Genomic DNA, 15659 nt, shown 5'->3' with positions numbered 1-15659 from the left:
CATTTTCATAATGACTTATTTTTTTTAATATTTTACTGCTGGTCCGTGTCACTATTTGCTTTACTCTGCCAAGCCAATAGACAGCGCTACAGTTTCGCTTTAAACTTAGTTTAGTGTCGTAAAGTCTTCGTTTACGGCAGGTCGCCGTGTTACCTTGTGTCTTGTGTGTGGGCGAGAAGATAGCAACCGTGTCAATTACTGTATATTTTTATACAATAAAATCAACATGCCGAAACTCAGCAAGGAGACCAAGCAGCGATTGCAGCAAGTTTTCCAATGTGGACAGTTCGCCATACGCTGGGGCTTCATTCCTACTATTCTGTACCTTGGTTAGTAAGCACGTTGTGTACATTTCTCAATATGCATATGCGTCCTGTATACGCTCCGACATGTAGAAAATTGAAGTCAGCTTGTTTGAAGAAAAAAAAACAAACAAAAAAAAAAAAAAAACAGGAGGGGGCATTTTGTCTTTTGCGGTCTGTTTGTTGTAGCTTTATTCGGTGTTTGAACCTGGTCATGCGTTGCAAATTGAATGTAGCAGCATTAAACAATATGAAGGATTTATGCATAAAAATGGTTATTCTTTTATTACCTGTAGAATTTAGGAAGCCTTTATTGTTGCGTATGTCAGCCTTGTGTTAGGCCGGCTGTACACAGGTCATCACAGCATAGGTCAGGTAAGGTAAGGTCGTTTACTGATCCTGGCGTGGGCCTGTACGGTACCACCCTGTAGCTGATTTTAAACAGTACATTTAAAAAAGTCACATTTTCTGATTGCCTGAAGCAGCAATTATGAAAGTAAATATTGGACTGTTAAGGGTTATGATGAGTACACAAACGCGCACCTCCCTGCATTTGAATCCCCTCATACCTCATTGTGTCATATCGCATAGCTTTCCAAATAGGATTGTATACATGAAAGCATTTTTTTACCATTTTGGTAATACAGGTCCCACATAAATTGTTTTGTTACACATGTATCTTTTATGTTATTGAAAACGGACTGTTCTAGACTTTGGTTAATGTTGCAAAGAAAGGTACTTCATTCATACCTTGAGCCTTATCAGCCCTTCCTTGTAATGTGCTCATACTGGTTTGTAACCTGTATTAAACCATTGCAGGCTTGTTGAAGAACTGGCTGCTGTTCTGAGTAAACATTATATAATTATTAAGTCACGTTTATGCTATCATGAAGTTACTTACAAAGGAAACAGAAGTCCAAGAAACTCTGCATGCAGCATCAAGCCACATAAATGTATGATATAAGAATATTCTTAGCAACCCCCATATTTTGCAACAGGGGTTGCACTATGGACAAAAAGTTAAGCTAAAACTGAACTGCAAAATAAATGAGGAAGTGGTGAATTTCATCACTTATCTGATTGATTTGCATCTGGTAAAGTTGTACTTCTCCAAACATTTCTTTCATTCCTTTGGAAAATACATGCAGATTCATTCAGACTTTAATGCAAAAAAAACACAAAAAACTGCCCATGCTGCAGCATCAGTTTGCAGCATCAGGAAATACCAGTTTCGATTGGTTAAATGTTTTATTTTGGGGCTTCTGTTGACCCAATAGATTTAACGTCGGGGAAAGGGTCTCCCAAATTATCCCCTTTCAAGATAATTACAGGATTTTCCATTTCTATTTACATTCCACTACTACCTCTTGTGCAATACAGTATGTATTACTGTGTGCCACAGGCAAAATTTGTGGTCATGTTACGATTTGAGAAGTTTAGCTTAACATAGCCTGGACTTTTTATTCCATTTTAAATGTGCTTGTTGAGGAGGAGGTGAAACTTACCATAACCCACCAGAGAGACATTACAGCACAGGAATCCAGATTGGCAAAACGTTGGTACACGGTACTATTGTCTCGGTTCCCCTTTCAAAATAGTGTTTATTAGAGATTATGCTTTCAAAAAAATACCATATCAGCTCGGAATATGTACACATTATATGGGTGAATATACAAAGGAAACTGCCTGACTCAAGCCCATGTCACTGGGGTTGATTTGTGAAACTTTACACCACTGGGATTGGGCTTGTGTTAGTCCTTTTAACCTACTGAGACCCCTTGTTGGTATCCCTGAATAAATAAGTAGTCTAGCTCGGGTAACTTTGAGAGGGCTATACAGTGGCTGTCAAAAGTATTCACCCCCCTTGGACTTTTCCACATTTTATTGTGTTACAACATGGAATCAAAATGGATTTAATTAGGAGTTTTTGCCACTGATCAACACAAAAAAAGTCCATAATGTCAAAGTGAAAAATAAAATCTACAAATTGTTCTAAATTAATTACAAACATAAAACAGAAAATAATTGATTGCATAAGTATTCACCCCCTTTGCTATGACCCACCTAAATAAGCTCTGGGGCAACCAGTTGTCTTTAGAAGTTACATAATTAGTTGAATGGAGTCCACCTGTGTGCAATTAAGGTGTTTCACATTATTCCAGGTTAAATACAGCTGTCTCTGGGAGGTCCCACAGTTGTTTAGTACATTTCCTAACAAAAACTACATCACAGTAAAGTCCATTATTAAGAAATGGAGAGAATGTGGCATAACTGTGAATCTGTCTAGAACAGACTGAACTCAAAAACGGAGTATCTGGGCAAGAAGGGCACTAGTCAGGGAGGCCACCAAGAGGCCTATGGCAACTCTAAAGGAGTTACAGTCTTCCACGGCTGAGCTGCAACAATAGCCTGGATGCTTCAGAAAACTGGCCTTTATGGAAGAGTGGCAAAAAGAAAGCCATTGTTGAAAAAAACACGTCAGATCTCGGCTGGAGTTTGCCAGAAGGCATGTGGGAGACTCTGAGACCAAGTGGAAGAAGATTCTATGGTCTAATGAGACCAAAATAGAGCTTTTTGGCCTCAATGCTAAGCGCTATGTTTGGCGCAAGCCTAACACCGCACACCATCCTGAGAACACCATCCCTACTGTGAAGCATGGTGGTGGCAGCATCATGCTATGGGGATGCTTCTCTGCGTCAAGGCCTGGAAAGCTCATGAAGACAGAGGGCAAAATAGATGCAGCAAAATACAGAGAAATCCTGGAGGAAAACCTGCTGAAGTCTGCAAGAGACCTGGGACTTGGAAGAAGATTAATCTTCCAGCAGGATAATGACCCCAAACATACAGGCAAAGGCACAGTGGAGTGGTTAAAAACAAAAAGGTCAGTGTCCTGGAGTGGCCAGTCAAAGCCTGGACCTCAATCCAATTGAGAATATGTGGAAAGAGTTGAAAATTGCTGTTCACCAAAGGTCCCCATCCAACTTGACGGAGCTTGAACAACTTTGCAAAGAAGAATGGGCAAAAATTGCAGTGTCCAGATGTGCAAAGCTGGTAGAGACTTATCCAAATAGACTCATGGCTGTAATTGCTGCCAAAGGTGCCTCTACCAAATATTGAATCAAGGGGGTGAATACTTATGCAATCCAATTATTTTCTGTTTTGTGTTTGTAATTAATTTATTCACTTTTCACTTTGACATTATGGACTTTTTTTGTGTTGATCAGTGGCAAAAACTCCTAATTAAATCAATTTTGATTCCATGTTGTAATACAATAAAATGTGGAAAAGTCCAGGGGGGGGTGTGAATACTTTTGAGAGCCACTGTACAAGAGAAAACACAAACATTATTCTGAAGTCACGCTGTAATGTTAATTTGCCACATATTCTTTGTTTTTTGTTCATCAGTGGTATTATATAATGAATGCATATTGACTTCTTATTACCAGAAGAATGAACATGCATTGTGCTGTAATGTTCATAATATCATTAGTTGGGCATTCTATAGTCCACTAGTCCCACATGGTTCACTCATATGCCTAAAAATCATTATTCTTCATGGTAGGGCACCAGTTAATCCTAGCTCTTATTTTGGCATTTTGAACCACCAGAACATTTCCAAAACAAAAGCCCCAACACAACCATCATATATGAGTGACAGTCAGCCCTTGCTGAGACAGTTATCCAGCTTGTTCTACTTTGACAATTGTAATGAAAGGCGATATACAAAATAAATATTATTATTATTATTATTATTATTATTATTATTATTATTAATTGGAGCATTTTACAGCACTGTAGAATTTCGCTGGGTTGCATAACTGCCCTGTTTGTGGTTATCCTGGGATCACCTCTAAAAGTAGGGTGTTGATGCAATTCAGGATGATTCTTGTTTGCTGTGGCGGTGGGAGACACTCATCGATTCTGTCATACTTTACTTCCTCAATAGAGTTGGCAATGATTCAGGAATTCTAGTCCTTGCAGTCCAACTTAGATACAGTACAATGCACTGTAGACTAATATTGGGCTGTTTTTGGAACTAGATTAATTTCTCTCATTAACATAATACCGAAAAAAAAATATACACATTAATTTATGTAGTATTTTTACCATGGTTGTAAAGTTCTACAAGGGCTGGACAAAAAAAAAAAAAAAACACACACACAGAAACATCTATGATGTTTGCACACACTGGAATGAAGATATGAGCCCCTGTGGAAGTTCCAGTTCATAGAGCTGGTAGTTAGCACAAGCTTCCTATACAAAATGTAAGAAGTTCTAACTAACACAGGGAAAGTTGTATTTTATTGCATATGGCTTAACCTTGGGTCTTTGTTACGATGAGAATCACACTGCTTTTGAGGAAAAAGATGTAGCGTACAGTATCCACCCATTGCATGCCTCTAGCCTTTCTGTCGTTACTTAATATTTGGTCACTATTATTTGCACTTACATATCCCCATTAGAATGCTAATTGGCAGTTTTGAAATTATATATTTAGGTATGTAAAAAATAAGGTTTGCCCTTATTAGCTCCTGTGAGTTGCCAGCACGTAATTTGTACGTATGCCACTTTATGTATACTGTATCTGAAGAGCTGCTTGTGTCACCGTGATGAACTTTAGGACATTCTTTACCACATGTTGATCGGAATTCGGGTATGAAGGAGGTGCCAGTTGGTTTGTCTTTATACAGAGGATGTCGGTGATGTATGCAATGTAATTTGTGTTTGTTATTGCAGGCTTTAAGAGAGGTGCTGATCCTGGGATGCCAGAGCCTACAGTTTTAAGGTATAGTTCAATATTAATATTTATTGCATCTGTTATACAGCATGCATTATTTAATGCATTGCCTTAAAGAATGTTTTTATACTCTGAAACTGGGACTTGTAATTGGTTTCAGCATTGAGCAAATAACTAGTTGATATAGTTTCTATCAGAGTGGAAAATGCTAGAAATATTAGTCCCTAAATATATAGTGGAAGCGAGTTATGCAATCACAAAAGCACCTGCAACTATTGCCACTGCAAAAAAAAAAAAAATCCAAATGTTAATGAAAATGAGAAGGGGAGAATGGATGTGGAGCTTTTGAAAAGTAAATGCATCCTTTCAATTGCATTCAAAAATGCAATTTGGAAGTACCTAGCAAAATAGTTCCAGCAAGTCTATCTTACAGTAATATGCATTATCATTATTTCATAGGTCTCATGTTTAAAATACACAGTTACTGTAATGTGTGCGCTGAATTTACTTTCTTACCACCATGGGAGTGACACCGCTTCCCAGAAATAAAGGGCATTAAACTTTTCACCCTTGTAAATTCCTAAATCCCTTTGTGTTTAACCCATCATTCCCTTTCTTTTTCTTTAAAGAATCCCTGTTGTAAAAAAAAAAACAAGAAGTATTTTACAAGGTCACAGATATATTTACCGTCCTTCATCCGCACAAATAGTGATGAACAATTCCTGGAAATTCCAAAAGTATGGTGCTGTTCATTTACACGGTTTGTTTAGTTATAAATGAAAGATGCAATGCCTAATGAAGCAGAGCACAGTTTCTGCTGTAGTTCAGAAGAATGATGTCCTGCACCAATGTGTACAATTTAAAACAATCATTTAAAACAAGTACACATTCAAACTGCTTTGGAAAAAACTACAATACTATCAGAATAATCATATACTTTATAGTTATATACTGTAATCAGAATTTATTATTGGCTGTCCACACACTATATATATATATATATATATATATATATATATATATATATATATATATATACATACATACATACACACATATATATATACACACACACACAGTACCAGTCAAAAGTTTGAGTACACCTGCTTGAAACCAGGTTTTTCATGATTATCTATGCTTTTAACTGTGTAAATGTGTCTATAAACACTTAATATTTAATTATATGATATGTGTACTTATATAAGCTGATAATCATAAGTGAATTGCATTAAAAAATTTAATTTTTAAATGAAAATGTAAATCTTGTAAATTTCAATGAAATGGTCACCCAAAGCAAGGGGATTTCAGTCTGAAGACCAAGTCAGTTAAAAGTCTGAAATGTGTATAACATGGTTTTAGAACACTGGCCTAAGTATAAAAGTGTCTTTGTTAGATGTTCTCCAAGCATGTTCCCTAATTAAGCTTTTGTCACCAGTTATTGTTAACAGGTGAGGGTCCATGATTACTATAAAATATAGGTAGCATAGGTACAAGTTTGTCATTCCTAAATGTAAGGGAGCAGAAAATGGCAAAATACACTCTGTTAAGCAAAGAAAAAAGTCTGTAATTACTTTATGAAATGAAGGTCAATCTTTAAGACAAATCGCAAGAACTTTGCAAGTGTCTGTAACTGCTGTGGCCAAGACCATCAAACAATTTGAAGAAACTGGCACTCATGAGGACCGAACAAGGTCAGGCAGGCCAAGGGTGAGCTCAGAATCCGAGAACAAGTTCATTCAAGTCACAAGTCTGCGAAACCGGCAATTAACTGCCCCTGAAATACAAGCTCAGCTAAATGCTACTAGAAGTACAGATGTTTCAACATCAACTGTTCAGAGGAGATTGCGTGAAGCTGGCCTAACTGGAAGAATTGCTGCAAAGAAACCATTGTTAAGAGGGCAGAATAAGAGGATGAGACTTGCCTGGGCCAAAAAACACAGAAACTGGACATTTGAGGAGTGGAAGTCAGTCTTATTGACTGATGAGCCAAAATTTGAAATATTTGGGTTTAACCGCCGAGTATTTTTAAGACGCAGAGAGGGTGAGCTTATGGGTTGTGCATGTGTAGTTCCCACTGTCAAGCATGGAGGAGACAGTGTCATGGTCTGTGGTTGCTTTGCTGGTGACAGAGTTGGTGATCTTTACCAAGTCCGTGGCAAGCTCAACCAGCATGGCTATCATAGCATACTTCAGAGGATTATGGCTAGTTGGGCAGTCCTTCATTCTTCAGCAAGAAGAATTCTTCTTTCAGACACGAAACACACCTCAAAGTTGTGCAAGAACTATCTGGCGAAGAAGGAAAGTGAAGGACAACTCAATCTAATGACCTGGCCTGCCCAGTCTCCAGACCTCAATCCCATAGAACTTGTATGGGACGAACTGGACAGAAGTAAAGCTACCCACAAGTGCCCTACATCTCTGGGAATTGTTGCAGAAGAGCTAGGAAGACATGTCGGGTGATTTCCTGCTGAAACTTGCCTCGTGTTTGTGAGGCTGTTATTAAGGTGCTGGAGTTTGGTGGTGAATAAATATTAGAAATTGTAATAATTAGGGGTGGGCATCTATATGATAATTTTATATCAACATCGTGCACATATTTCGATATCGAATATAATCACACAATTGCAATATGAAATATAGACGTTAACAGATATTAACATAAAAGAAAAAAATTCCTTTAATAACAGTAAGTAATCACAGGGGGAAAAAAATGCAATGAACCACACGGACGCATCTCAAAATAAGCCCAGTAGTGCTTAATGCAGCATGCAAAAGTTTGTTTTTAGGTGTGTATCCCTTTAAAAAAGATGGTCCTGTTTCTTAATTAGTTGATGCGCGCACTTTTTGAAAACATGATATAGTTTCCGGAAAGGGTTTGGCCGGTGAGAGGAAACAGGTGATGAAACAGGAGTCGGGTATTCGAGAGATGGTACACAGATTGTGGATTTCATGTTTTTCTTGATTTATAGCTACTGAATGTTTTAAATACATTTACCCGGGTTCTTAGAAAAATAAATAAAAACGCCAATCAATGGAATCAAACGGTTAAGTAATACTTTGAGTTCTGTTTGCCTACGAGACTAACAGTGATTGGTATGTTTAGGGTTTGTTGTACCTTAATGTAAAATAAACATGATTATACTGCGTTTGTATTTTTTACCAGTGTTAGCAAGAATACTGCTAAAAATCTGCCCGCTTATGAGATGTTTTTTATCTCACGATATCAATATTATTATTGATATAGAAATGATTATTGATATCTAACGATAGCGATATCATATCAAAGTATTGATACTGGTGTCCACCCTGGTAATAATGCTAAAGGGAAAGGAAGTGCTCTCTAGACCTGCGTGTACCTCTGAAATAACATTTCTTCAGAAAGTAAAGTGATATATTTTGAAACTGTTTGAACACAACTCTTGCTCATGTCTGAGATTGTTTAAATAAAGATTACAGTATTTTCTAAGAAAACAGTCCTTTATTGTCAGTACTCAGTTATTTTTCAGTTCTGTTTTCTTTTCATTGTCGCCAATTAATTACTACTTGCCTTGTGTTTGTTTTTCAGTTTGCTTTGGGGTTGAGACAGTTGGAGACCAAAGGGATATGTTGTCTGCTTAAGGAAGAGACTTGCTGGAAAATCCTATTCAGTTCTGTCCATTGTGCTTCTCTGCAAACTGACTGGCTTCACTGCATCACTTGTTTACATGTAACCATCAGGTTTTCTAAGGGAATTCCTATCACTCTGATTGTCAGTTGCATTAAATGCAGTAAATCCTTTACAAAACAACATGTGGTGAGGGTTTCTTTTTATATATATTCTGAATAAAAACTTGACTTTTGTCTTTATTTATTTAACTTATTTTCCATTCTAATTTAAGAGGAAGTAGACGTCCTCTAGGTACAGCATGTTGTAAAGTGATCATTCCCAACCTAATTGCACATAATCACTATTAAACAACATAATCACTATTACATTAGTAGTATCTTACACCTACAGTTGTATGCAAAAGTTTGGGCAACCCTGGAAAAAATTTATGTTATAATGAATCTTTCAGTGAACATAAGTTGACCTGACATCCACATGGAACAAAGTTAAACATGACACCTTTCTGCAAATGTCAATACAGGATTACTATTTATTTGCATTTATTACAGATTCAAAATAGTTTGCATACAACTTGCCCAAACTTTTGCATACAACTGTAATGCTTTGCTGAAAGAACTGCACTTCGTTTATATTGTAAATAATGTGTGAATCACTCCCCAACTCCTAGTACGCACAGTAATCGTCCTTCGGACTTGCCAGGCTCGTCAAGACTAAGCACCATGCTTCATAATTAGTTGGCTTTTGTATTTAATATATTTCAAACTAATGTGGTTTTATATAAATCTACCTGATCACCTCCAGCAACTGGGAACTCAAGTCAGCTTGCGGTGCTTTGAAAGGTAAGCTCAAGCAGTGACCTGTCAGCATGTGCACTGTTTAGAGCAGATTGCGGGTAAAGCGCTCCACAACAAGCCCACACACACACATTTAAAAATACTTAAATATGAAGAATATCTTTTTTGCTGTAAAATACTGACTGGTTAGCTATACATAAATAATACAAAAATGCCGTTTTCTGAACAATTAAAAAAAAAAAGATACTGCTTAAATCAGTAATACCACATTTTTCTGTTTCTCAAGAAAGTACATACTGCATTAATGTACTGAAACTTGTCTGTAATCTTAGTCCTAGGACATTTACCCAGCAGCACAGTTTGGTGTAGCTGTGAGGTAGAATATTAAGGGTTTGGTTGTCCCACAAATCAGGACAGGACTGCCACTTTTAACAAGATTGCATGTACACTTTCAAACAATATTACCACTCTTGCATTGTTTAAGTATATTTGAATAACCACAGTAACTAAATAAACAAATAAATACATATAAGTGTTCTAGTGAATAAATAATTATTACAGAACAAACTTCTAGATAATTAAATATATTAAAATAGATTCCTTCATCTCAAACACTTTAAACTAAAACGCTCACACATACATGATCTTTCTAGATTTTCACTTGTTGATGTTGCGAATAGCGACATATGTTTTCTCCATGAAACTGGTGAAATCCCTGAGAATTAGATGCACATTCACTGTCCGACCCCACTCACTGTCGCTGCTGTGCGGGAGGATATCCTTTGTGTTAATTTCTGACTTGGTGACGCTTTTGGGATTCTTCATCTATAGAAGAAATACAAAATAGTCAAGTTTAACCCCTCTTATCCTGGATCATTAACTCGATTTATGCTGCACTAGACAGGCTGTGTCCAGTAATAACGCTTTACACATCATCAACCAACCTGTCAGAAAGCATCAAAAGGCATGTTACTACCAAACACAAAACTATCCAGATTTTCTGTATATCAGATTCGCATTCCTTGATTAAATCACAAACACAATTCCAAATGTAAAAGAAAATCCTACTCACCCTTTGAAAGACATCAGCTAACAGACCTTGAATTGTGTCCCATACTTTTTCTACTGTGTCCTTCCCGCTGGTGTAGGAATCCTTCACATAATTCAAGTACTCCAGATATTCTTGAAGCCCCATAGCGATCGTTCTTAAACAGTTTTCCTGTGTAAAATGCAATGTGTTTAAAATTCTGCAGATGCTGTCAAACACCTGTTTAATTGTGTAAGCGTATTCCTTCAGCTTGCATTGTAGATATAATACCGTAAAACTTCAAATAATCGCCTGTCTCCAATACGCGCCGGCGCTGCTGGCAGATATTGTAATGAGGGTTGTAATTAGGGTACAGGAGTTTACTTCTCTTTTATAACAAATTTGTTTCCTCTTCCCCTTCAAGAAGTTTCCTTACTGTTGATGATGTTAAGACCTTTTTTGGAGGGGAAGGCTATGTTTTTCAGATTTCATTCATTCATTAATTCTTTTTTCTTTTTATTTGTCCAACAATTACCCATTAGATATGTTAACCCTTTGGGTCGTCTTTTAAAACATGTCTCGCTGCTGAACTGATTGAAATCCTGAAGTCAGACCTTATAGTATACCTTAAATTAATTTTTCTATTGAAAACCTTGGAAAAGAAAAAAAAAAAAAAGTATTTTACCTTCTTGAACGCAAATGATAAACATCCACCCACTACTGTAATCTTAGGTAGATTGGTTGTGTACAAACTCAAGAAGCTATTATTAACAGGTAAATTAAATGCATCGAGGAACTGAAATAAAGAAGAACAAAAAAACGTCAATGCAATAAATTGTTTTGTTTTTTTTTCTCAATATCATTAATCTATGAAATTAACCTGTTGGTCCCTGAGTTTTAAAACTTCGCTGTGCAGCCACTCGGCTAAAGATTCCCAATTGGTTGATAGTTGGTTGTTTTGAAAGCTTCCCGAAGAATCGTCTCCTGAAAATTCTACAATAGGAGCAGTTCGAACCAGCCACGCCGACAGTGATACCACTAGCAGCACCAGGACAAAACCACGGAGATCTGGGGGGGAAAAAAAGAAGAAAGTGCTAAGTTCCTGTAAACACTGAGAACTGTCCAAAAAATAAAGTTCATGTTGGCTGTGCACTCACGTTGTGCAGAGTGCATCCTGTCAAGTGTGAGTACAGAGTCGTCACTGTAGTAGTCGATTTCTGAAAGTCGATGAGCAAGTTGCTTTGGAAACATCTTTGCTCTCTTTATATAGCCGACCTTTTTATTTTTTGGAATTCCCACGTCTTATTTTTGATGATTTTTACATATTCAAAATTGCTTAGTCTTTCTATTATCATACACCAAGTTATGAAGCTAGTAAAATAATAGTTGATTCTGAAACTTCAAAGGCATTTTTAAGGATATTAAACAAGCAAAAAGTGCCTACTTCAGTATAGTGGAACTATCTTGAGGGAAAGAAAGTTGAAAAAAAAATGACTAGGAACTGTATTAAACTTTTTTTTTTTAATATTTAAACTTGAGCTTGAAATGTCATTGCCATAAATCACTACGAACAGCCTTTAATTTTACATTTACCTTCAATATTTAAATATAACAATTACAAAGATGTTTTAGTAAGTCTCAATAAGCATACCGTCATGTTTAAAAAAATTAATTAGCTGATTTAATCTTTTGTTTCAGTTGTTTTAAAATTGTTTAAAAGGTATAAGGTGTTTTTAAGCTCAATATCCATGAGAATATATGTCTTTAAAATTGCCCAAAAAACAATTATTTATTTATTTATTTATTTATTTTATTTATTATTATTATTATTATTATTAATAATAATAATAATAATAATAATAATAATAATAATAATAATAATAATAATAATAATAATAATAATAATAATCTATTTATTTATCGAATTATTTTGGCAATTTTAAAGACATATTATCAAGGATTTTATTCTTAAGTTTAAAAATACCTTATACCCTTTTATGCAAAATTAGCTAACCAATTTTAAAACAAATGAAATAAAATATTTAATTTAGCCAAAATATTACAATTCTAAAGTCTCATGCACATTTGTTCACAATGTGTCCTGTAGCCGGACAAAACAATCAATTTAGACTTAGCTTTAGGTTAACTGAACATGCTAAACCATAGCTTATTGCCAAATATTCTTTTGTGGAATATTTTGCATAGAACCCCCTTATTTTCTAATTAGAATATAGGTTCTTGGGGACAAGTTAGGGTAATTATGTGGATTAAAAGATAAAGCACACATAAGCAAAGCTTCGTTCCTATTTGTGATATCTGTAAATCCCCTGAAATTATTAAACATTACCAATTAAGGGAATTACATAATCTTTTAACTGCTCAATCTATAAGGTATGTTCTCAAGCAGTGTAGGTGATCTAACTGATATCAATCTATTGAGTGGGGCGTTATGAAGGATTATCAACCCATTGTTATTGGTCAAAAGGTACTAGCATGTGTTTAAAAATCCAACTATTGATTTATTTCGTGGTTTATCTTACATTTCCCGTACGGTTTAGCGATGCTTGTAATCAGGGTGCGATTTGATGGGCAGGGGGGGGGACTTCCCTGGCACTTTCAGTTGTCATCCCGGGAGGGATAAATTTACCCACCCGATAAAAGATTTTGAATTTACAGTTACTTTCTTCAAGAAAATCGTAAACATATTAAAAATTATAAATATATACTGCATCATCTTTGCACAAATTGACTTAAAGAGAAATCTCGGTCTAAGCGCTTCAGACCGTAAGATCAGTAGCGCATTGTATTAACATGATTTAAAAAAATAAAATATAAAAATGGAATGCTGTAGCAAGGCAGATTAAGCAATGGCATTCGGTTGCTGTATTTCAAACGGTTATTTTTGATTACCATTAGAAAGAACTGAAGACAGGACACTGAAAATCCACAATAGCTTTTTTTTTTTAAAACAGCCCCAGATCCAAAGACTGGAACTTTTACCCGCGAAGTTACTCACCAGTCACCCGATGAACAGAGTGGAAAAAAAGGCGAAGATTAACAACAATTCACTTTTGCAGATCAAGCTGTTAAAATACACGTGTTGTATTACGTTCCATTGTTGTTACACTCTGTGCAGTTATCAACGAGGTTATGTGCAACAATGCAAGTACTTGTGTTTAACGTTATTTTAGTTGCTTAGTCATTCTCTTAACTGTTTAAATTGTGTACTACAGATGTATCAAGGCTTACCATTAGTTTTGTTGTTTGTCTACTGCAACTCTGACAACTCGCAGGCTACTTGTAATAATGAATTGGTTCTGAAATCTGTTGCTCAGATATTGAGTTTTATTATTTATTTTGTCTGAAACCAGATTTAAATTGTTTAAACAGGGTGCGTGATAGCAGGTGGCTGATTTGATATTGTTTGATAATTAGCCAGGATAGCTTGTGAACTGCAGACATGTATTTTGTGTGTGATTGTGCATGAACTAGAAGTTACAGGTGAGTGGAGGATCTGATCAATCACAAAAATAATCCCTTCACCCTGATACCATCTTGCGTGTTCCCATTTTCACTATGGGCCACTCAGCCAGTTAACTTACACCTATGATCATGCAGAGGGTCAACTGTCATCATATTCCTGATAAGGGAAATTACACCTTGTCTCTGGAAAGAACCAAATCTCTGCCTATCCTAAAAGCAGTACAGACAGACAGTGCTCAAGGTATACAGAGATAAATCACAGTTTATAACACGAAGTAAAATACAGCATTTTTGCTCCACAGTATGAACGTTGAGAACATGTAAATAAATCCATTTATAATTGTGTTGCATCATGTAATCATGATACCACTAACTATTACAAAAGTGAATGGATTCATGCCAAGAGGAGAGATGTTCTGACTGTGTTCTGTTGAGATCCCAGGTTCCCCGCCTCTACCCCTTGTTTCCTCTTTGCAGGCTTATCCTAGTATCTGTATCTTGGTACGTCACACTTAAACGATCCTAGATGGAAAAATGAAGGGGGGGGGGGGGGGGGGGCTTACACCGACATCACAGGATACTGAGAAAGAGAAAGTCTACTAAAATGGCTGCATCAGCACTGAACTTTTGAATAATATTGTCTTTTCAGGGTATGTTGAAAGCCTTTTTCTGTTTCCAGCATTTCAAAATTCAGCACTGCGTTTTCCTGTTGATGTCAGCATTTTAATTTGTATTTTTCTTAAAAGAAAATGGGTACCAAATAGTGTGCAGTTCCTATATTGCAGTTGTGATGATACATCTCAGCAAACACCAATTTAAAATAGAAAATACTGTACACTTATATATAGCTTCTGAGAGTTAGTTTAGGGCTGAGTGCAGGTTCTGTGTTCATTGTGACAGTACCATCACTCTGCTACCATTTCTTGGATGACTACAGTTTTGTTTCTTTGTGTAGTGTTTTTGTTTCTTTGATTTATTTGTAAATGAAACGTGTGCCCCTGAGCTCTGATCTAGTGTGCTATTGCTGCTACTAGCCAGCCTCTTTATTACTAATGTAAAAAATAGAAAAAAAGGAAGTACTAATGCTGGAGCAGTTTGAAAAGCTATCTAAAGAAAACTGAAGTAAACTTTTAATATTTACTTTCTGTTTTTGTTTTGACACATGTAGGCTATCTACCATGTAGATGCTCTATTTGAATTCTAATTGAAAGTCATGCTCAGTAACATTGTGTAATCTGTAAAGCATTTGGTACTGTTTAAGTTTCATGTCAGTGTTTATAATTCACAAAAAGCATTGTTACAATTTTGTATTTTTAAAGGTTTCTACAACAGATCTGCTTATTTTTGTGTGGAGACAAATAACCATGACACAAAATTAGAAAGTTAAATTGGGGGGATTGTTAATAATTCTTTAGCAAACACTCTCCTCATCTATTTTGACATGTTTGCTTTGAAACCCTCTTGGTATCCAGTCCATTTTTCCCTACAACACTACATGATAATATGTAGAAATCGTATATAGTGCTTTAATGTGTGAGGCCTTATTTTGAATTTATATATCATACCCAATAATAGAGACCTGAAAAAAAACAAGTATTAATAAAAGCTGGCATAATTAGTTGCAGCTGATTCCCCTCTCAGAAAACTGGAGCTCAGAGAATTTCTCCAATTCCCCCCTCCCTGGCAGGCAGCGGATACTTGATTTAGG

At 36.0% G+C, this 15659-nt stretch overlaps 1 protein-coding gene across 1 annotated transcript; it reads left to right on the top strand.

The window, feature by feature from the left end:
* The first annotated feature begins 122 nt into the window (after positions 1-122).
* Positions 123-8886, top strand: tomm7 (translocase of outer mitochondrial membrane 7 homolog (yeast)). The gene is made up of 3 exons (XM_041246307.1): positions 123-329; positions 5040-5088; positions 8606-8886. The coding sequence occupies exons 1-3, from the start codon at positions 227-229 to the stop codon at positions 8619-8621; spliced, it is 168 nt and encodes a 55-aa protein (XP_041102241.1). The 5' UTR covers positions 123-226; the 3' UTR covers positions 8622-8886.
* The last annotated feature ends 6773 nt before the right edge of the window (positions 8887-15659 follow it).

This window comes from Polyodon spathula, chromosome 3, assembly GCF_017654505.1.
Source record: "Polyodon spathula isolate WHYD16114869_AA chromosome 3, ASM1765450v1, whole genome shotgun sequence".
Classification (NCBI taxonomy): domain Eukaryota; kingdom Metazoa; phylum Chordata; class Actinopteri; order Acipenseriformes; family Polyodontidae; genus Polyodon; species Polyodon spathula.
Note: the sequence above shows the minus strand (reverse complement) of the source record. Positions and strands in the feature narration are given on the sequence as shown.